The 22,619-nt window shown below is 43.7% G+C and overlaps 1 protein-coding gene across 1 annotated transcript in view; it reads right to left on the bottom strand.

The window, feature by feature from the left end:
- Positions 1-22,619, bottom strand: part of LOC308707040 (neural-cadherin) — a gene marked incomplete at both ends in the record, with an annotated part of 259,279 nt that overhangs the window by 21,929 nt on the left and 214,731 nt on the right. The window contains 4 exons of the mRNA XM_081393095.1: positions 2,899-3,022; positions 3,385-3,512; positions 11,035-11,162; positions 21,773-21,987. Of these exons, the coding sequence (XP_081249221.1) occupies positions 2,899-3,022; positions 3,385-3,512; positions 11,035-11,162; positions 21,773-21,987 (595 nt within the window). The remainder of the gene's footprint in view (positions 1-2,898; positions 3,023-3,384; positions 3,513-11,034; positions 11,163-21,772; positions 21,988-22,619) is intronic.

Genomic DNA, 22,619 nt, shown 5'->3' with positions numbered 1-22,619 from the left:
ATACTTACACTTTAACACTATTTAACACTACACCTTTTTCTTCTATTTTTATTTATTTTTTTAATTGAAATTCATCCTGTGATGGAAAATAAAAACTTTGTCAAATGTAAATGTCTTTCCTGTAACTTTTAAACAATTTAATGCATCAAAGTATTAATTTCTTTAAAAAAATTCTAATTTCTTGCTTTGTTTTGTCAATGTTGTTACTGCTCTAGGTTGTTTTATTTCAGTTAAAGTCTCTCTTGGAGCAGCCATACAGCTCATTTTCATTTATTTCCTAATGAAAAACATTTTGTAAAACTTTTATAGTAACTGTTAGCATATGACTTTTTCTTAGTTGGAGCCGAACGACCCATTCTCACAAGTCTCACATTTTATTTTGATTTGCTGTGGTTGCATTTTTTGGCTGCTTGTTTTTGGTGTACACCTCTGCAAGGTTGGCCTTTTCACCATAAGGTTTAGGGTTGTTTGGTTTATTTTTGGATTTAGTAAAGGACTGTACTTTCTCTTTAATGGGATTCATAGCTCAAGCAAACCTGTGTGACCTTTTAAGTAACGTACTGTAGTTGCCTGCATGTACCTCCCAAGGTGGAGCAGTAAAGGGCATAATTTTCTTAAATCTTAAAACCACTTTGCCATGCACCCCATCATACTGTGTATTTGCCACCAAAAAGCCTACTTAGAATTCTCACAGGTCAACAACAGGGAAAGAGCAAAAGGATGTAAACCATCTGAGAAAACTGAGTGGGCAGAAGAGTTTTTAAAATAGCAGTTCTACCTCTGTACTTCCTCCTTCCACAGTCTATGACCTGCTCTCCAGTCAAGCCGCAGTAGCCTAAGTGAACCCTATTCCTGTGTGTCTGATGACCATTGGTCAAGTGTTTTAGACTCGAGAACTTTCAGCAGAGTCACGGTGTTAAAATGAGAAACAAACAACCACCCCCCATTACAAACCTTGACATGATAATGTGGGTTGAGATCACAGATCAGTTAAAAAGACAAGTGGCATGGTCATTTATAACTCAGTTGAAATAACACTTCTTAGAAAACTACAAACTGACAGCTTGGTAAGCTTATGTGCTTGTCCATATAGGGACAGTATAAAAATATACCAAATTTTCTACTCGTCAGAATTCTGGAAAAACAAAAGAGTACATGTTTACAAAAAAAATATTAAGCAGCAAAACTTTTTTCAACATTGATAATAATAAGAAATGTTTCTTGAGCACCAAATCAGCAGAACATTCATTATTTTTTTTTACACATTTTTTTATACATACATATGAAATGTTGGAAAAAAAGGTGCAATTATACTTTAAAATGAAGTGAAGGCTGCGTCATAGTAACTCTAGACTACAACTTCATCAAGCTCCGTCAAATCTCAATTTGAAAAATACTTGGAAGGCAGTCTCCGTTGCACACATTCCAATTGACAAAAAATAATTAGCGGAAAAGGAAGCGGCACTGAGCTTGTCCAATTCATTGTGTAATGAAAGATTGTACTGGTCTAGGAAGGATGAAATCTCACTAGGATGTAGCCACTGTCTTTATTAATGGGCCATTGAATCATTGACTCCACCGTTCGCTAAAAAAATCTGAATCATTCAGTAACACAGCTGTATGTTGCTCAGACGTGGCAGCTTTCCTGCTGTGGCTTTGTTTTGAACTATTTGAACTATTTTTCCTAGCGCAAAAACAGTCAATATTGCATCTAAAATCTCTTCTAAAGGTCACTTAATATAACTTCATGTTACTTCATGTTATTGAACTGTTGTTTAACACTAGAAGTGCCAGATCTCCATAACTACTAGAACTGCTGCAAGCGGTCATTTTGACCGCTAGATTCCATACTCTATATCTTTAATGATAAATACCCAATTGAGAGATTAATGCATTTATTGTATTAGGATATCTTTTAAAAACAAAACAACACCAAACTGTACATTTAAACAAGTTTAATTATACATCTATAAATAATAATATCCGTAGATGTCCTGAACAAAATGACGGAGTAGCCTATGTTTTCATGTTTACACTGTTCGATCGCGCCCGCGCCTTACACACACACACACACACACACACACACACACACACACACCATATTCCAGCATTGCAATCTTGACATCGTAGCCTGTTCATTATATAGCCATAAAAAAATATATAATAATAAAATACTCAACCTAACATATAAAAATTCCATTGCTCTGTTTATATAGCCTAGTCAGTAGTACAATTCGTACCATTTTGCGCATGTGAAGAGGATGATTTTTTCCGTCGATATTGGAACGTGAGTGAAGTACAAAGCCTATAATAAAGAATAGTTTACCATCAAAATACATCGCAAATGTTGAAACATTTTGATTCTAATTAGAGAGTTACGTGAGCCCAACGCCGCTTACTTTCACTTTCGCTTGAAAGTAGCCTATTTCATTTTGGCTTGTTTATAGTTATTTTTTCATTCTTGTTCTGTTCTGAATATCATTACATTTAAATGATTTGTTGTGGAATATGTTTTGTGTATTTTTTACCACATTTTATTGTTGTGTACATTGGTATATGTATAATAATACCGCGAAATCCAGTGCGGTCAATTTGACCGTCTATGGCCGAAATAGGTAAATATGTTAATTTGTTTTATTGCCTGATATGTAATTTATATGAAAAACATTTTAAATGAAAATACAGACACTTTTAGGAAAAGTCAGGTACCAGCAGGATTTTATTTATTTTTTCAACAAAGTTACTGCAGATATAAAACTCAAAACGGTCAAAATGACCGCCATGGCAGGTCTAGTGTTAAAATCAATGTCACATTTGCAATCGTTCTAAAATTATGGAAAACAACACTTCTAGCCCCCTTCATTTGCCCCTTCAAAAAGAAATTCAAGAAAACCTCACCTTGCTGTCCACAATGAGGTTTCGGATACAGCCAGTGAAGTGCTTGTGTTGAAGTTGTGGGTAAATATATGGCAGGTTCTCATTCACTCCACCTAGCTGAAGCACCTGCGTCGTATTCAGATGCCTGAAAGCACATCAGAAGGGACAATGACCGTTGCCATTAATGTGCTATATGTTATGGAGAGGTAATTTTCCTCTAGAGATTAACTCATTTGAGATAATTCATTTGACCTTTTAGATTGAGACCTTTGTGTGACTATCAATATTTCAAGACGTTATTGAGTTCATAATTGGAATGAGGCTCATATGTAGAGTGAGAAAGAGGAAGGTAATGATTGTTTCATTGACTGGTGCTCTGTGTCATGGTAGAGGAATGGCTTCTTTGGCACAATAACTTTACTGGTTCATCAGGGCGATATTTTTAACACTTTAAACAAACATAAGTTCGTGTGAAAAGAGAAATATAAAGGAAGAGAAGTGCTTTACTTGTCCATATTTGGTGTAATGCCAGTAACTTCACAGGAAGTGTGGTCTTCAGTAGTTAGCCAGCTGCCCACTCCCTCCATCTCCATGATAGTGGCTCCAGCACAGCGGTCAAGTGTAAAACGCACCTCCTGGGAACAAACGTGTGGGAGAAAGGAACCTTTATTAACACACAAATGTAGGAATTTGACTTCCAAGAAACACTACAATTGAATGGCGGCATATTAAACATTCTGAGACTGAACGTTTTTTATGTAGCACCAATGATGTACATGTAAAATTAATAATAATAATAATAATAATAATAATTCTGAAACAAACCACTTTCCCTTCAAATTGATTAAAGATATTGAATCTGTATTGAAGTTTTTACCACAAACTTCATAGAAATGTGCTAATGTTATTTCTGTTCAGGTTAAATTTGACAACACAAAAACACTGCTGAAAAATACAATACAAATAAATCAAATGGGAAAAGAGATACAGAGTGTACAGCAGTCAGACCAATTTAGAATGTAAAGATTTATTTTCATGTTTTTCTTTAGCTGTGTTCTCTAAGACCCTAAACAGACCTAATGTAGCATTTTTCAAGGATGATGTTTAAATTATATGATCAAGTTAAAATTTTGTTTATAAAAATACTTCTTAATAAACTTTTCAATCAAAGTTTTAGTGAAATGGACTTTCAATCATACACTTACATCATCACAGTTGTTTAGTGTATGATGTAAAGTGTATGATTGACAGTCCATTTCACAAAAAATGAGAATCACACACTTTCAGACTTTACAGTTGTTCTGAAAACAACAAACTCTTCTACAGTTCTAGGAGATGCATGACACATGAAAACAGCGTGTTCTAAAACTGGCTAAAAATATCACATATAAAATCTGAGTCAGACCAGACTGGGCAAAAGTCATCTAGTGTTTACAGCTTTTAAATTATTACATTTCTTTTGCTTGTACAGACACTTAAATCACCAAGTTGGTTCAAGAGCTTCTTCTCAACAACCTCTGGAAGAAGACAAACTTTACACTCTTTCTCCACTCTCTATGGAGGCTAAAGCCTCAGGCATTATTTAAATTATTATTAAACACATAGCATGTCAAGAAGCTAAAAAGTTCCAACTTGCAATGTTCCATTCACACTTAGCAGGATGCTCACATCCTGTTTGCACTGAACAATAAGGATTATAATTTGAAGAAATTTCAGACTGACCCTAAGGCAAATTCCACCCCAGCCCAAGACTACAAGCTAGCGCTACTACAGCGACAGGCAGCAACAACAAAGAGGCCTTTGGGTCAGAAACAGTTCTGGCAACACTGAATACAATACAAATTAGCACACTAAATAATGTTTGGGATCAAGTAAACCCAGCTAACAGCTGCAACCACAGTTCCCTTTCGTGGTCACTCCGAGTTACGTCGGATGACGACGATTGGGGTTTCGCTTAGAAAGCCTCTCACCTTCGAGTATATAAAACGAGCCAATGGCAATGAAATGCCATGGGTCTGCGGAATTTGCATAGCGTATCTCCGCCCACCGCAGGGGGTATATAAGGAAGTACGCTGCAATATGCAGATATGTTTTCGCTTCGGAGCCAAGTTCAGTACTTCACTCCACAAGCCTTTTGAGTGTCATCTCAAATCTCTTCGAGACGAGCGGCTCTTCAGTGTGTTTGTGTGACGGCGCTTTCCAGCGAGATCGCATTTCCTGCTGCTGATTTGTGCAGTAATCTGCCGACAGTGAGTGTGTTTCTCCCTGGGCGCTTCAGCACTCTGCTGAGCTTTTCCACTCTCTAAAAGAGCTGCACGCGGCACGTCTTTTTCAAGACGGTTCGCCCGTGTATTTTCTGGATGTGTGTGCGCACTGTGCGGTCATCCGCCTAACGGTCGCGAGCGCTGTTTTGCGTGTTGGGCTTAATCACGCTTGGCAGCGCTCGTTGATGAGTCATGTTTTCATTGCAAAAAAAATAAACTAAAAAAAAAAAAAAAGAAAAAGAAGGGAACATGACCATCGCGATGTTTATAGATCAAGACTCAATGATCTCCATGTGAGTAGAGTCCCCTCTGCCACACCCCAATTTATCTCTTCCTCGAGAAGAGATACTTTGGCTGGTGGCAAGGGTGATCTGAGGGTTTGGTGTGGCACAACAACCGACGAGTCAATTCCTCGGGCCACACCCCCCTCCACATCGCAGACCATGCACTCACAGCATCACAAGGTGGGCTTGATTCCTCTGGAAATGAAGTTTCGACTGCGTTGCCTCCCACGGGAGTGCCATCGTTGCCGGGACCGATCCAGAGCTGTCAGCCATGCTTTCCCGGGCAGCTGAAAGCATCGGCTGGAGTGGCCCCGCCCTCCCCCCGAGTGCTGTAAGCTTCTCCCGGACGTGCATCAGGACGCCTGCGCTGCGCGAGACTCCACGTGACTTTTGCGGCTCGCGGGTGTCCTCCGCCTTCGCTGCTTTCGATCGCATGGTGATCATGGTCTGTATGTTCCCCGTCACTATCGTGGCACGGTCATGCAGTACTGTGTGTCGCCTGCGCCTTCGATGCAGTGCTGTCCCGGGAGTTCTGTCGAACCGGCCGCAGTGGAACGCTAGTCCTTCCCTGGCCAACCCTGGCAGAACGCGGAAAATTTTAACCACGCCCCTATGCTGGGACGCTATGCCTCCCATGCCCGGCCTGGTTGTTCCGCCACGCACACTACTGACCTCGCTCTCGGGCGACATCGGTACCTGCGTGATCCTGGGTCAGGTGATGTCCACTATGTGGTCCAGACATGGGCTTAGCCAGGTTGATGTGGTAGGGTCTGAGAATTAATTTTCTCAGCTCCCCCATGTCCCAGGCTGAGCTCTTTGGCGGGTGGCTTCGGCCACCTGAAGCAGACTCAGGTTCTGTACCGATGGTCATCCATCCGTGCGGTCTCCTTAGTCTTCTTCCCGCCAAGGCCCCCTCCATGCGGCTGCTCCCCTCGGGCCTTCACCAGCTCTGAGTAGGAGGAAGTCGCAGGAGGGTGGCGCTGCCCGTCTCCGCCCCTTAGACTGCCACGTCAGTCTAAGCAGCACCCTTGAGGCGGGCAGCCTGGTCGGCGGTGTGGTTGAGGACTGCGCCCAACAGTCTTCGATCACTCCAGAAGCGGACTGAGGCTATGCACTGACGGTCATCCGTTGGTGTGGTCTGCTTAGTCCGCTTCCCGCCGACGCCACCTCCATGCGGCTCCTTCCCTCGAGCCTTCACCGGTCCGAGCACGAGGAGGTCGCTGGAGGCTGGCACCGCCTGTCTCTGCCCCTTAGCCGGCTAACACCTGGCTAAGCAGCACTCCTGAGATGGGCAGCTTGGAGTTAGGGCTCAGTTCTTCGGGGAGTTGGGAGCAGGACCACTCCTTCCCCCAGTGGAGGGCTGGGGGAGAATGTTGTTCTAAAGAACTGATGCTCTTTCTCTGAGCTTTAAGAGGCAGTGGATGACAGGACGCGCCGCCCACGGGCCACGCTCCTCTCATCCCCCCTCTGTCGCCAGACCCCTGCCAGAGCACGCCCCCGTGGGACGCGCGCCCTCCCCTGGCCTCCTCTGGCAGGATGCGGTTTATGACCGTGCCCCCGCACAGGGCCGCTATGCCATCCTCGCCGGTGCCGGTCATTCCGCCTCGCTGCCCCACCGACGGTACGTCTGTGGTTCGTATGACCCCGCTGGTGCACTTTCTGGAGGCCTGGTTAGAGCTTCCCAGACTGTCCCGCTGGGTCGCGAAAACCATTAGATTCGGCTACGCGATTCAGTTCGCGATATCTCCTCCCCGCTTCAGGGGAGTCCGCTTCACTATGGTCGGGGGCAATGCCCCTGTCATGAGAGCGGAGGTCGCCACCCTACTGGCGAAGGGTGCGATCGAGATTGTCCCTCCAGCCGAGATGAAGTCCGGCTTCTACAGCCCCTACTTCATTGTACCCAAGAAGTCCGGTGGGTTACGGCCAATCCTCGACCTGCGCGTCTTGAACCGCTCCCTTCACAGGCTGCCGTTCAAGATGTTAACGGCCAAACACATCCTCCAGTGTGTACGGCCGCAGGATTGGTTTGCAGCGATCGACCTGAAGGACGCCTACTTCCATGTCTCCATTTTACCTCGACACAGACCGTTTCTACGGTTTGCTTTCAAGGGGCAGGCATACCAGTACGCGGTTCTCCCTTTCGGGCTAGCCCTGTCTCCTCGCGTCTTTACGAAGGTCGTCGAGGCAGCCCTTGTTCCCCTCCGGGAACACGGGGTTCGCATCCTGAACTATCTCGACGACTGGCTAATCCTAGCTCACTCTCGAGGCCAGGTTTGCGAACACAGGGACCTAGTGCTCCGGCACTTAGCTCGTCTGGGCCTTCGGGTCAACTGGGAGAAGAGCAAACTCTGCCCCGTGCAGAGGATCTCTTTTCTCGGTATGGAGATCGACTCGGTCGCCATGTGCGCGCAGCTTATGAGCGAGCGCGCGTAGTCACTGCTGACTTGTCTTCGCCAATTCGAGGGCAAGAGTGCGGTTCCACTGAAACTATTTCAGAGGCTCCTGGGGCATATGGCATCCGCAGCCGCAGCAACGCCGCTGGGATTGCTTCATATGAGACCGCTTCAGCTTTGGCTTCGCGATCGAGTCCTGAGGTGGGCATGGCAACACGGCACGCTCCAAGTCCCAGTGACTCCAGCCTGCCGTCAGACCTTCACCCCGTGGACGAACCTCAATTTTCTACGGGCCGGAGTGCCCTTAGAGCGAGTTTCCCGGCATGTTGTTGTATCAACAGATGCCTCCACCACGGGCTGGGGCGCCATGTGCAATGGTCATGCTGCCGCGGGCTCCTGGACAGGACCCCAGCGCCTTTGGCATGTCAATTGTCTCGAGTTGCTGGCTGTACGTCTCGCCCTGCACCGCTTCCATGCGCTGCTCAGGGGTCAGCACGTACTAGTCCGATCAGACAATACCGCAACAGTAGCGTACATCAACCAACAAGGTGGTCTACGCTCCCGCCGTATGTCGCAACTCGCTCGCCACCTCCTCATATGGAGTCAGAAGCATCTGAGGTCGCTTCGAGCCATTTATATCCCGGGACACCTGAACCAGGCGGCCGACGAGCTGTCTCGAGTTCGGCCTCTCGCTGGAGAATGGCGGCTCCATCCCCAGACGGTCCAGCTGATTTGGGATCAGTTCGGCGACGCACAGGTAGACCTGTTTGCCTCCCACGACTCGTCCCATTGCGACCTGTTTTATTCCCTGACCGAGGGCACGCTCGGCACGGATGCACTGGCGCACAGCTGGCCGCGGGGCCTACGCAAGTATGCGTTTCCCCCAGTGAGCCTCCTTGCGCAGACCTTGCGCAAGATCAGGGAGGACGAGGAGCAGGTCATTTTGGTTGCCCCGTATTGGCACAACCGGACCTGGTTCTCCGAACTAGTACTCCTCGCGACAGCACCTCCCTGGCAAATTCCTCTGAGGAAGGACCTCCTTTCTCAGGGACGGGGCACCTTATGGCACCCTCGTCCCGATCTTTGGAACCTCCACGTGTGGCTCCTGGACGGGACGAGGCAGGTTTGAGTACCCTACCACCTGCGGTGGTGGCTACCATCACTTCCGCTAGAGCATCGTCCACGAGACATGCCTATGCGTTGAAGTGGAACCTCTTCGTCAACTGGTGTTCTTCTAAACATCAAGAACCCAGGAAATGCCCGATCAGTGTCGTGCTTTCCTTCCTGCAAGAAGGGTTGGAGCGAAGGCTGTCTCCCTCCACCCTGAAAGTGTATGTTGCCGCCATTGCCGCACATCACGAAGCAGTCGATGGTAAGTCTTTGGGGAAGCACGATCTGATCGTCAGGTTCCTGAGGGGAGCGAGGAGACTAAATCCTCCTCGTCCTCCCCTCGTACCCTCTTGGGACCTCTCAGTGGTTCTAACTGCCCTGCAGAGTGCTCCATTTGAGCCTTTGCAATCAGTGGAGCTTAAGTTCCTGTCTATGTAGACAGCGCTCCTGGTTGCATTGGCCTCCAGCAAGAGGGTAGGGGACCTGCAGGCATTTTCGGTTGACGAAGCGTGCCTGGAATTCGGGCCGGCTAACTCTCACGTGATCCTGAGACCCCGGCTTGGATACGTGCCCAAGGTTCCTACCACACCCTTTCGAGAACAGGTAGTGAACCTGCAAGCGCTGCCCTTGGAGGAGGCAGACCCAGCCTTGGCACTGCTCTGTCCAGTACGTGCCCTTCGTGCTTACGTAGACAGAACGTGGTGTTTCAGGACCTCAGACCAGCTCTTTGTCTGTTATGGTGGGAAGCTGAAGGGAAAGGCTCTCTCAAAGCAAAGGTTATCTCACTGGATAGTGGATACCATTGCTTTGGCATACCAGCAGCAAGGTCGTTAATGCCCCCTTGGTGTGAAAGCCCACTCCACTCGTAGTGTGGCTTCTTCTTGGGCTCTAGCGCATGGCACCTCGCTAACAGACATTTGTAGAGCTGCAGGCTGGGCGACACCCAACACATTCGAGAGATTCTATAATCTCCGAGTAGAGCCAGTTTCTTCTCATGTACTCGCTTCAACCAGCCGGTACTAGATTCTGCTCAGGTGTCTTCGCTTGCTCGCCATTCCTCTCCACGGACGGGATACGTGCGATCATCTTCTCAGGTGAGTCTGATAAGCTCTGAGTTCCTCCAGCACTGGTTACGTCAACGCCTGAGTTATGCCAATCTGCCATAACACAGCTCTTGCGCTTGACTAGGTGCCTCCATGTGCATGGTCCCCCCTTTGGGCGACCCCCACATGTGTATTCCACTATAAGTCTCTTTTGAGCGTGTGTCTTTACCTTGGCAAGCCACCTTGCCACCCCTGGGGTTTAAATATTCCACCTGCGGCTGGACACCTCAGTGATACCCCATATGCATCCCTCTGGGTCATATGTGTCTCTCAAGTCCCCCCCTTAATGGTTGGGCATAATTGCATATTTCTCCTGAGATATGCTTCCCAGTGTACCTTGGTATTCCTGTGTTAAGTAGGACTCCTTCGTTCGTGCTATTCTCACAACAGGGAGCTCAGACTTACGCAGGGCACTGGATGACAGCCGAGGTGGCGTGATTAGACTGGAACCCCAATCGTCGTCATCCGACGTAACTCGGAGTGACCACGAAAGGGAACGTCTCGGTTACGGATGTAACCCTCGTTCCCTGAGTAGGGAACGGAGACGTTACGTCTTCCTGCCACTTCCGCTGTATCGCTGAAAAACGCCTGAGTTCAGTCTCGGCTCCTCAGCGAAGACATATCTGCATATTGCAGCGTACTTCCTTATATACCCCCTGCGGTGGGCGGAGATACGCTATGCAAATTCCGCAGACCCATGGCATTTCATTGCCATTGGCTCGTTTTATATACTCGAAGGTGAGAGGCTTTCTAAGCGAAACCCCAATCGTCGTCATCCGACGTAACGTCTCCGTTCCCTACTCAGGGAACGAGGGTTACATCCGTAACCGAGACGTTCATCTGTCCCTCTCGGGCTGTGAAGATGGTTTCAGACCAGATAGTAAGACTTTGACGTCTTGTACAGAAGTACTGAGGTGTATTATTGGAAGAAGCTGCCGAGGAGAGACGGGCCGCCGCTCGATTAAACACGGCAGTCAGTCGCTTGCTATCGGTGAATGCTTACTTTGCTGTTGCTCCTCACGTCCAGTCTGTGCCACCGTCTGTCCGCTACATTCACGTTGCCCGGCAACTGCAGGACCAATGTACCCGAGCCGTGGTTAATTTTCAGGGTGGGGGTGCCGTCGATCAGTTCTGAGAGAGAAGAACAGAAACAGACAGAGAGAGAGAGAGAGAGAGAGAGAGAGAGAGAGAGAGAGAGAGAGAGAGAGAGAGAGAGAGAGAGAGAGAGAGAGAGAGAGAGAGAGAGAGAGAGAGAGAGAGAGAGAGAGAGAGAGAGAGAGAGAGAGAGAGCAACTTAGTTGAACTGTTAAAACCCAGATACAGCTAACTACAAAGGGGTGGAGGATGGTTATAAAAACTCAACATTGAACACACACACACTGCCTAAAAACTACCAAGTAAAAGTGTTTTAAGTTCAACTAGCAGCAGGCTTTTGACTGACAAATGTATCACATAAACTCGCGCTTTGTTTCACATTACAGGGTCAAGTAAGCGCTGCAGAGCCTGCCGCAATTACGATTATATTATCCTCTGGCATAATAGGAAAAACATATTACGGAAAGTTCTTCTTTTTGTCTGAGTTAGTCGATTGGCAAATTAAAAATTAATGAAGCCAGGAAGACTCCCCTAAGCATCGTATCTTCTGACAGAGTCTGAGCATACAGGCAGAAATGCCTTCAACTAATTTCACATTTATCAGCAGGATCTTTGCTGTTAAATAAGCCCGCCGTGCCTATTTTGGCCGATATGTCTGTCTGTCGTTTGTCTCACCAACCCGCTTTCCCAGTGTCTTTCAATTCACCCTCTATTTTCTTATTTGTCATCCTCTTGAGTTCTCCCTGTGATGCACTCTTTTCATTCCTGTAAATAACATGCACTTCCTCTCAGCTCGGCTATGTTGCACTGTCTTGCTCTCACCATCTGCAGACCATGAAACTGAACTTTCGTTGGTTACAGTGTTCTTTTTTTACTGTATGAGAGGATAATGTATAAGATGAACTGCAATTAAGCAACCCTAGACACTTCTCAAAACACATGCACCCACTTCATTAGCTGAAATCAAATGATTGACTCTCCAGACATATTGTCCGGGCTAATTCCCTCACACCGTCATTAAAACTGGCTGATTTATGTCGTCCATCTGTGCTTATTCTCGCTGTCACTCTATTTCTCCTATTATTTCTTGCACAGAGTGTTTCAGCAAGTGAATGTCTTCCATCATCATCCCCTACATGGTTTAACCCATTCAAGCGGCTCATGAGTGCTGAGGGACTTTGCTTCACTCTTGCGGTTGAGGGGGGGAGTTTGGTAAGCACATGCTGTGAGACAAATAGAGCAATAATAGAAATAATAGCTCAGAAGTACTGTTTAATACAATTTCTCGGTACTTTGCAGGTGTTGGTTTAGTATGTATTACTCTGGTTGGCTCCTGTTTTATATGGTGAACAAGACTTTTTGGTGTATAACCTATTAGTGCAGATAAAATTAGATAACCCCTGATTTTGTTTAAACTTAACTTTCATTAAAATTTGGTTTTCTCTCTCAAACTTTGTTATAACATTCCCTCATTTAATTAATCAATTCTTCAAATTAGTTTTAAAATCTACTACTTATCTTTAAATGGTGTAAATTAATGCTTTATAAATGGAATACATTTATTGTGATAATCAAATTTACATGTTCACAACAATATTTACTTTGTCACCATTTAATTTTAAGCGTTTGAATTCAAAAAGGTACACAAACAGGAAATAACAAATGAACAAGGACATAAAACACAGGCTTACGACTTTGAATGCATGACAGTGAGTTTGTTTGTGCTTGAGTGAAATAATCTCAATTGTAACAAATATCAATCTATGCACTGTCATGTTGTGCACTTTGTGTGAACAATAAAAGCACATGGAAAGTGTTACAAACTTTCCCTGTTTAGTTTCCCTGTTAGCTCGCCATAATACTTTAAATATTTCCAAATAGAAATTATAAACCCCCCCAAAAAGTTCTTTATTAACTCATGATTTACACAACTGAATGAAATAAACTTTTTTTAAACTGTTTCTATCTTGGCGGTTTCCAATGGTCTCATTGAATTCTCTCTCAACCTTTTTCTCTGGTGTCTCCAGGCTAACTCCCGATAGTATCGGAGTGTTGAGCTGGAGATAACAGTGAACATGCTGGGTGCAGAGCAGTGCTGCTGTAATCTGGGCTGAGAAGCCCTTTTTAGAGGGAAGCCCCTGAGAACAGACAACTGCTCCCCTACACTGATTCTGTCACCAATCCTGCCCCAGACATGAAGCGCTGCCGACTGAGAGCAAGACCATGTCTTCTCTGGCTGACATGACATTTTAGGTAGAGTGCAGATGAAGTAGGATTGAGAAAGGAAGGGCAACAGCAGTGAAAATGAGAGATGGAAAAGGTACAAGTCTAGAGTTGGTATTGATTTGAAAGGACTGAAACGAGGGGAAGTAATGAATGTGTCTCTGTAAGACAGACGGAAAGAGTAGGTGACTATTGGAAGTTTCTAAAGGCCATGACACACCAAACCATCATCAAAGAGCTAGTGGTAATGAAAGCTGACTATGTTGTTGGCTCTCGTCCCATGCGTCTGGGCCAAAAAGTTGTGCTCGAATACACTGTAACGACCAACTAACTCTGTGTACCCCTCTTGACTTCATTGTTTGCTCACTTTCATCACTTTCACTTTTTTTCACTTGGAATGGTTTGCTATAAAGCTAAACAGCCAATCAGAGTTCTCTCTTTCACGGACGGAGTGTGACTTGTGCCGATAATGCGGAACACGCCACAAAAACTGAGCTAATAGACACTCTACATTGTCCCAGGGTTGGCTGATAACCGACCACCGGCTTGGTGTGTCACAGTCTTAATATACAGATGAAAACCAGGAAGAGAGAGAGAGAGAGGAAGAGAGAAAACAGGGTGAGGGGGCACATGGTTTGATCTGGACCACTGGCTGGCCAGCACTTTCAGTGTTACATATGTAAATGTCATATACAGGGAAAACAATCTGTATATGTAATTAGGCTGCAAAATGTTTTTGCTCTCAGAAACGATCCCTCGGCAGTCACAGGGGGTCGTCTGTGCTCTCTGCTCCTCATCCCTAATTCATACTGGTCTCCCTGCAACATCACTGCACATTAATCCCTCTGTCAGCAGGAGGGAAGATGAAGGGAGACCAACCTCCTCCCCTCGGATCCCCCTCAAATGCATTTCCACTTTAAGCATAAGAAATGGCTTCTCTTTGCGGGTCCTAAGGGACGAGCAGGAGGGCCGATGGCTTATGAACCCTGAAAACCCCACCCAGTAGCCCTCACATCAGCGGCTCAGGAAATGAGCTGGAATACTGTAAGTTGAAAGGGATATTTGATAGCTGCTGTGGCATGATGAGTCTGAGAGGGTTCACTGTGAAGCAGGTTTCTGCAAATTGACCATAATGCACACATCACACTCTGGGTGTAACTGTATCTCTGTGCTCACTTTCATCTGCCAGACGCTCCCCGTGTGTGTGTGTGTGTGTGTGTGTGTGTGTGTGTGTGTGTGTGTGTGTGTGTGTGTGTGTGTGTAAAAGCTCACAAACACTTTCATAAACACTTCACAATTCCTGAAACATTTTTACGGCATTTTCATTGACTGATAATAAAAATAGGCTAAAACAAAGGTTTTATTTCATATTATCAACCTTTCATGGATTCTCGCAGATATTGATAAATATTGATTTTACACACACACACACACACACACACACACACACACACACACACACACACACACACACACACACACACACACACACACACACACACGCGCACTCACACACGCACACAGACATACATCTACATACAGTGCATAGTACTGTTGAAAGGTTTTACGTTATAATGTTTTTGTAAGAAGTATATACTATACTATACTATATATATATATATATATATATATATATATATTTTTTTTTTTTTTTTTATTAGGACTGCACGATTAATCAAAATGAAACCGCACGCAATTTGGCAAAGGCTGGGATTATTTTACGCGCAGCTTGTCAGTGCAGAACGGCTGATCGGTAGTAAATGCTGCTCCTTCTGAATGCCATTGAGCAGATTGAGACGCTTTGATTAAAAATGACTAATAAACACACGACTGTCTTATTCGGTGTAAGAAGCCACATCATCTTACAGAAGGATGCTCAACTGTCGTTATGAAGGTTCATAAATGCTTCTCATGTTTGGAAAGATGATTGTCGCGTGTTGCTTTTTCAAATGCACGTTATAAGTGACTCAAAATGTGCTTTCAGATGGAGCAGCGTTTACAGAGCCGTACATTAATGACAAGCTGCGCACAAAAAATAAAAAATAAATAAATACAAAATAACAGCCTTTGCGATTTCATAATCGCGATAAGCCAAATCGGTTTAAGTGCGATTTCATGTAAATTGCGATTATTCGTGCAGCCCTAATATATGTATTAAAAAAAATATATATATTCCTGCGATGGCAAAGCTGAATTTCCAGCAGCCATTACTCAAGAAACATTTCTATTATAAATTCTGAAAAATGTTGTTCTTTCTTTCTTAAAGGGATACTTCAGGATTTAGCATTAAGCTTTGTATTAGTAGAAAACCTGTAGTATTTTCGAATTACCGTGCTTTCCACCCTCATATCCCCCTGAGAGGAGAGATTTATGTATTTTTTGTCTGGAAAAAATCCTCTGATGACGCACAAATCGTCATTTTGCGTCATCGGAGGATTTTTTGGCCAGAGGCTAAAGACTACAGCCAGTAGATGGCGTTGTTCCGCATGTTTTCAGCCCGCCCATAGAGGGTGGGATCTCACTCACAGAATGTACACAGTGTCAGCCGTCTTTCATTGGAAGGTAAACTAATAGGCTCTTGTTCTGTGGGGAAAGGTGAGTAACGTTAGTAGGAGAAAGCTGAGTAGTAGGGGTTACCATCCTCTTTTTCCTGGACATGTCCGGCCGTCGAGATCGTTCAAAATGTCCGGGATTCGGCTATTGCTTTCTGCAGTCGCCATTCATTGTTTACATGCACACCTTTTGTTTCAATCGAACTGAATTCATTCCGATTGGTAAATCTGAATGTAGTGTTTACATGAACGCTAAACAAGTGATCGGTTGATGTGCGTTTTAACATTGCTAAGAAAATTCCCGCTCATCCGTGAGAGACACGAGACCGGTGCATCTCAGTAATCACGCCACCGGCCTCGCGCCGTTCTCCCGCGGCCGTCAGCCTCGTCCTGCTCACCACAGTAAACATGATGAATGGCGACTGTAGAACGCAAAAGCCGAATCCCGACATTTTGCGCGATCTCGAAATCCCGGGCAAACTCGTCACGGAGACTCACTAGTAGCCTATTCTTGTTGTTTTCAACTGCGCTCTCTTACCGGTAGGCGTGGCTTGGGAGTGGCCTCGTAGGGCAGCGAAGCAAGTGCATCTGGGAGTTGTTGTCTTTCATCCACATGAGCCAAAAATACATTTTTTGGCTTTTCTCAGTCTAGAAAGCTCCAAATTCAAAAATAATTTCACAGTTCTTCTACATAAATGACCTATTTTAAGGATGGGTGTGTATGACATGCCCCCATGGAAGAAAATTTTGAACAATAACCCCTGAAATGATGACTTCTGGTGAATATTGTGGAAACTAATTGATATTTAGATAAATATATTTTATACATTATAGCATATTATAATAGGCCTACAACTTATTAGGCCTATATATTTATAGAATAGCAAAGTAGGCCTAATCAGTATACAACACTGAATCACATAGATGTGAAATATAAAGGCTATCATGGTCATTTTGCCAACAGTGAACAAAGGATTTGTTTAGCTTATAATACGTTTTATTTTTAACTTATACAAAATATATCATTCAAAACTCATCGGCTTAGACTGCATTTGAAGAAAAATAAACACAACAGTTTTCTGTAGCCTTGTGTGAACTTATGCAATAGAATTAGACTTCTAGAATGTTCTTTCCAGTGCAAAAAATAATATTTTTAATTTAATTAGACAACATTTTAAGGAAGTGTAGTGCAAATATCTTTATATAATTATACTTCCATTGTAGTTAACTTTCTTTCCAGTACAAAACAATAATACATAAAAAAGAACAGCTAATAAAGAAAATATAAAATATTGCACTCAATACTGCATTCAAGCAATACAACACCGTATGTATTTTTTTTGCTCTTTTCTTTTTCGCCGGCTGCTCGGACTCGGAGGTAGTCATTTTTACATTTCCCGCTGTTGTCACTTGTCGTCATCGTTGCTACGATACGTGACTCACAATGACTGAAACGACCAATTAAAAGGGCATTCTCTGATGATGTTCCAAGATGTTAAAAACGCTACGCTGATCATAGAGAAACAGGGGGAGAAATTAATATCTACCGCACCGTCTGTTTGTTTTTTTCTTATCATAGCCTACAATTGTCTTTGTTCATAGTCTGACATATATTAGAAGCTATGTGTCTGTCATGGATTTGCACTGAATTGATTCTCAAAAATACAGAACAAAGTGCGTTACGTATCAGTTCAATACGGAACAAGACTTTTATGTGTCAAATACGGGACGATTCCGTATTACACGGAACGGTTGGCAACCTTAGAAGTATCCCTTTAACCAAAGTGAAAATGTATATTTTATTCAAAAAGGTGGTCATATAGACCTCATTCAATATTAATATAGGATTTAATATACTGTATATAAACTCCTATATTAATATTGAATGAGGGCTATAATATATTTTATATATAAATATGTGCATGTATATGTACACATTTTAAGCTTATCTATAACCAACATAAGAAACCGCTTTGGATAAAAGTGCATAATATATGAATAAATTCTACAGGAACTATTACCTTTACATCCTTGACAAGACTAAGAATTTAATCAAGTACACCATCTATTCACAAAAGGTATGTTTCTCAATGTCCCTGGACATCATCTACAGCCAGAAGTCTTTTCAGTCATGGATAAATTACCTCATGAGGCTTCTTATCATTCAATAAGTGTCCTTAATCAAATAAATTAGATTTGTCAGTCTAATTTGTCTATTGATTCGACATGCTCACCCATCAAATCTTTGTCTAACCTTGAAAAGAGACTGTAACCACCAATAAGGCCATTGTGACAAAAACTTCAAGCACGTATCTGTGCCCATTTCCACCAATGAAAATAAATTGAGGAGGAGGTCAGAGGTCGTCTAGAGAAAATTAATCTGGGTTGTAATGAGAAGTAATTCATGCTAGAGGTGAAGAAAGACGGTTTCTCTTTAATACAGATGCCACGTGTGGATTTCATGCTTGGTGCTTGTTTTATAAAGTGCGCAGCTATGCCCCAAGCGCTTCAACTGATGAGTGAATCACCCATATATACACGTGCCTTAATTTACATATGGCTTAAAAGGAAAACACACGTTTACTCACAAATGTATTTAGAATATCAATATAAAAAGAAATACATTTCATGCCAATTTTAATTTAAAGCCAAAACTCTTACAGCTAAACTGCCGGCTGGAAATGTTTACTGACCAGCCGCAATGTTCAGCTCACCTCAAACCAATCAAAGCCAAACAAATACTAACTTCTTGAACTTGGACATGTTGCAAAGGTTGCGAGTTGCTTTCCAGCCAACCAACCGATTCATAATCTATTCGTAAACAACTCAGAAGTACTAATACTCACACAGACACACACAAATGATCTGCTGCACACAGGGATGTGTGTGGGAGGCTCCGGGTGTGTTTGCACTATGCAACTGCATTGTAGTATCAGTGTCATGAGTGTCTTTAATAAGAAGAGCAGAGGCGTAAAACTGGCAGGCAACAGGCCAATGATAAGGTTTAATAGGCCACAGTGAAGAACAGCAGTAAGTAATAAGGTCTGATAGAGTGAAGGCAAGGAGGACTGGAGAGAGAGAGAGTTATGTATAGAGACTCACACTGTGGCTACACTTGTTCTGCTGTCCTCCGCACTGCCATTCATCATTATTCATCGCCCGCTTTCTTTCTTTATTCCACCTTCCTGTTCACACACCATTTTCGTCTCTCACCCAGACATGAACTTCTTTCTCGGCTTAAATCATGTCTGAGCTGCGCCACTTACTGTTCCTCCTCAGCAGTTCCTTCAAATCTGAAACTCTTTTATCTATTTAATCTGGCTCTCTTTCCTCGCTGTCTCTCTACTAGACTCTTTCTCTGTTTCCATTTCTCTTCTTTCTGATTGCTGCATGTCATCACCAGACCTATCCAACCACTCTTCTCTTCCACCCCTTTTCTAGTGCTGGTTCTGAAGCCAGTGCCCAGTTTTAATCCGTACATTTCGAAAGCAGAAGATGTGAAGAAATAGCATCTGAGGTGCCCCTAAAAACATGCTAACTAGGAACCAAAAACTATTGCTCCTACATAACAGCTTATTTTGAACAGTTAATTTGTCTTTGGGTTGTTATATTTCTCACAGATTTCTGCTCGTTCTAAATCAGATACAGATAAAGTAGCAAAGATTACATTTATATGAATGCATTAGTGAGAGAGCGATTGCGTGTGAATTAATTCTACCTTGCAGCGTCTCTCTACTAATGCTGAATCTGTGGGTTTTAGTTACTAAGAAATATATGCTAGAAAATTTCAGTTTCTAAGCTATTTTATTGATAAATCCCATAACAGTGTTGATAATACATTTCTACACCACTGAATGTTTCTGTGCACGTGATCTGCACATGATGTGCGAGCTACTGTCTATATATGTGTGTGTGTGTGTGTGTGTGTGTGTGTGTGTGTTAAAATGCAGCAGCGCATTAGTTTAGAACGGTGATTAACTTATGCGTACAATAAGCTGTTTAAAACGTGCACTGTTTAAATCAATTTTGAGCACCAGATGGCATAATCAAACACATCTTGTGCAGCGTTCTCGTAGTATGCATCTATTTTGTCATTTTAACTGTTGGAACCAAGGGTGCAGGGATTTGTATTATTTTGAAGTACCCCCGGACGCCGCCATTGGCTAACGGAACCCCACCTCCAGTTAGCATCCCATTGACTCCCATTCATTTTGGCGTCACTTTGACAGCGAATAACTTCACATCTGAGGCGTTTAAAGACTCCATTTGTCCATTATTTATTTCTAAAGAAACATGACAATGTATAAAATGCTCCATTACCTTGTATCTTACGTTATGGCCCTGTAGAAGCAGTTTTTGTAAAAGTAGGCTAACGATTGCGTCACAGCCACGCGACTCTCTGTCGCACAGTAGAGAGATTACCGTATGGACAGGAGGAGAAGCTCGCGGGCAATCGGGGGGACGTCGAGGCAAAATGACAAAGTAATTAATCAGAACACCTACAAAAAGTTTCTCTAGCTCCAAGCTCATGGACAGCTCCTACTCACGCTCTCCGTCTCTGCGAGTTTCGGAAGGTAATGATTCAGATTGATCTTGGCACAGCTACTAGAAGACAGACGGTTTGCTCACGTCACATCTACGTCGTCGAGCTCAGTTTGAGTCTGCGCAGTACGCTGGACCCCCAGGAAGTAAGATTTTCTAATTGGCTTCACTTTGTCTCCGTTGAATTCAATGGGGTCGCTGTGTCCATTTCTTTTACTGTCTATGGTTGGAACAGGAGTGTAAAAGTGGAATTCAAAGATTTCTTATCCCGTGGCGCCCTCTATAGGCCATGATCAGTTAGTCGACGCCAAGCTTAAAGCGCCATGGCAGAAAATTAAAGTCGACTAGTCTGCGCAACCCCCAAGAGTAACACATGTTATCATTCGTCTTTCTAGTCAATGGGATCAGGAGTCCATTATCACAGATATTCAGAGATCCCTCACCAGGCAAGCAGCAGTTCCAACACAAGCACAGGACCATTTAGAAAAAGAAAAGTATTTGACTATCGCTCTCACCCTGATACTGACCTGAAACTGAAGCTCAGACAGATCTCCACCACTTCACCACTCTTTGTTGCTGGAAACCCTGTCCACAGTTACACACTTCACTTAATCTTCATCTTTCACTTCCTGTCACTCGCTCTTTCTCACCTCAGATAGGCTGTCTGCCATGCATCCCTCTCTCATTTTCTCCATATGTTCAGCATCTCACCCTGCGTTGATTCCACTCACACACTGCCTTATCTGCTACTTATCCACATTCGCCAACACACCAGTAAACTGATGAAGAGCAGACTGCTCTTATATGAACGTATGCTCGGCACGTAGGCAGATCTGTGAGTTCATTAAAGCTCTAAATGTGTATACCCCATTGTAATCATTCTCCCAGATGAATGACAAATAAGCCTTTACTGATATAATGAGTGCCTTCGTTAACCCCTAATGAGCCACTACACGGCTGCACACACGGCAATGCTGCGGAATTTATGACACACATACGCAAACAAACAGAAATAATGTGGTATTTTTTTTATCTCTGGTTGTTAGATGATAGCAGATCTCCCCTGAGTAAGAAAATGTTACAGCAATAAAACTTTTTTTTATTAGAAACAGTAAATCCTGCTGGAGAGACGCGAAGGAGTCTCTTCATCTCTTTCTGTCTAAAATAAACATATTATCACCCTTTTTTCATTCTCCTCTCTCTATGTGTAGCCCTACTGGGAGATGAGTGAAGACATGCCAGAGGTTCAGCTTGTGATATGAAAGAATGATGTAGACACTGAAGCAGTTCCTCGCCTCTCGACCTGAGGCTCGACTGTGTGTAGGTTACCTATGGCCATGAAGTCCTCTGGCTCCCACGGCTGAAGCTGAGAGAGGGGTCCACTGTAGAGCAGCAAGCCATCTGCCACCTCTGTGATGAACTCCAGCGAGAGGTGGCTCTCGAAGCATGGCCTTATAGGGGGAAACCAAGCATAGCCGTTTCCATGGAAACTGTGTTTTGTCTGCTGGCACTCGGGTCCCTCAAACTGAGCCGGGCACTGGCATCTATGGTATGCAAACAGAAAATCAAAAGCTCTTATTAAAAACAGTATGAGTTTCAGGTTTTGTATACATGCTACTGGACTGATCTGGACTAAAAAGATAGAAATGTACAAAGACAAAAAGCTTTGTAGTCATCATACATTGTGATCTTACAGAGCCCTGAATTGGATGAACTATCCAATTAAGTCTAGACTAAAGACCCATGTAAGACAGTTATACAAACTCATATCCCTAACTTAGGTTTCAACCCTGTATTTGTGCTGCATTGGTCAGGAATCACAACCAATGGTCATGATTTTTCTCAGAACTTTGAATCCCACTCCCACCTCATCTTGCTGAATGATGCAACCTGTCAAATACAGTCTTTAGGAGCCAGACGTCAAGTGAGGAATGCTTCACTGACCAATGCCTGCATCCCTTCAGTCAAACTTCAAAGACCATGCCTCATTATCCTACCATTAATTATTATCCTTGCATTTTCCTTATACATTATCTTAAACTATTTAAAAATGTATTCAATGAACACATGACAAAGGAAGCTTATTTCAGCCATGGAATTAAAAAAAAATAAAGATGGTTATTGCAACTTTATATCTCACAATTTTCATTTTTTTCCCCTCACAATTCTGAGCTTG

The sequence above is a fragment of the Scardinius erythrophthalmus genome (assembly GCF_964197995.2).
Source record: "Scardinius erythrophthalmus genome assembly, chromosome: 2".
In the NCBI taxonomy this organism is placed as follows: Eukaryota; Metazoa; Chordata; class Actinopteri; order Cypriniformes; family Leuciscidae; genus Scardinius; species Scardinius erythrophthalmus.
Note: the sequence above shows the minus strand (reverse complement) of the source record. Positions and strands in the feature narration are given on the sequence as shown.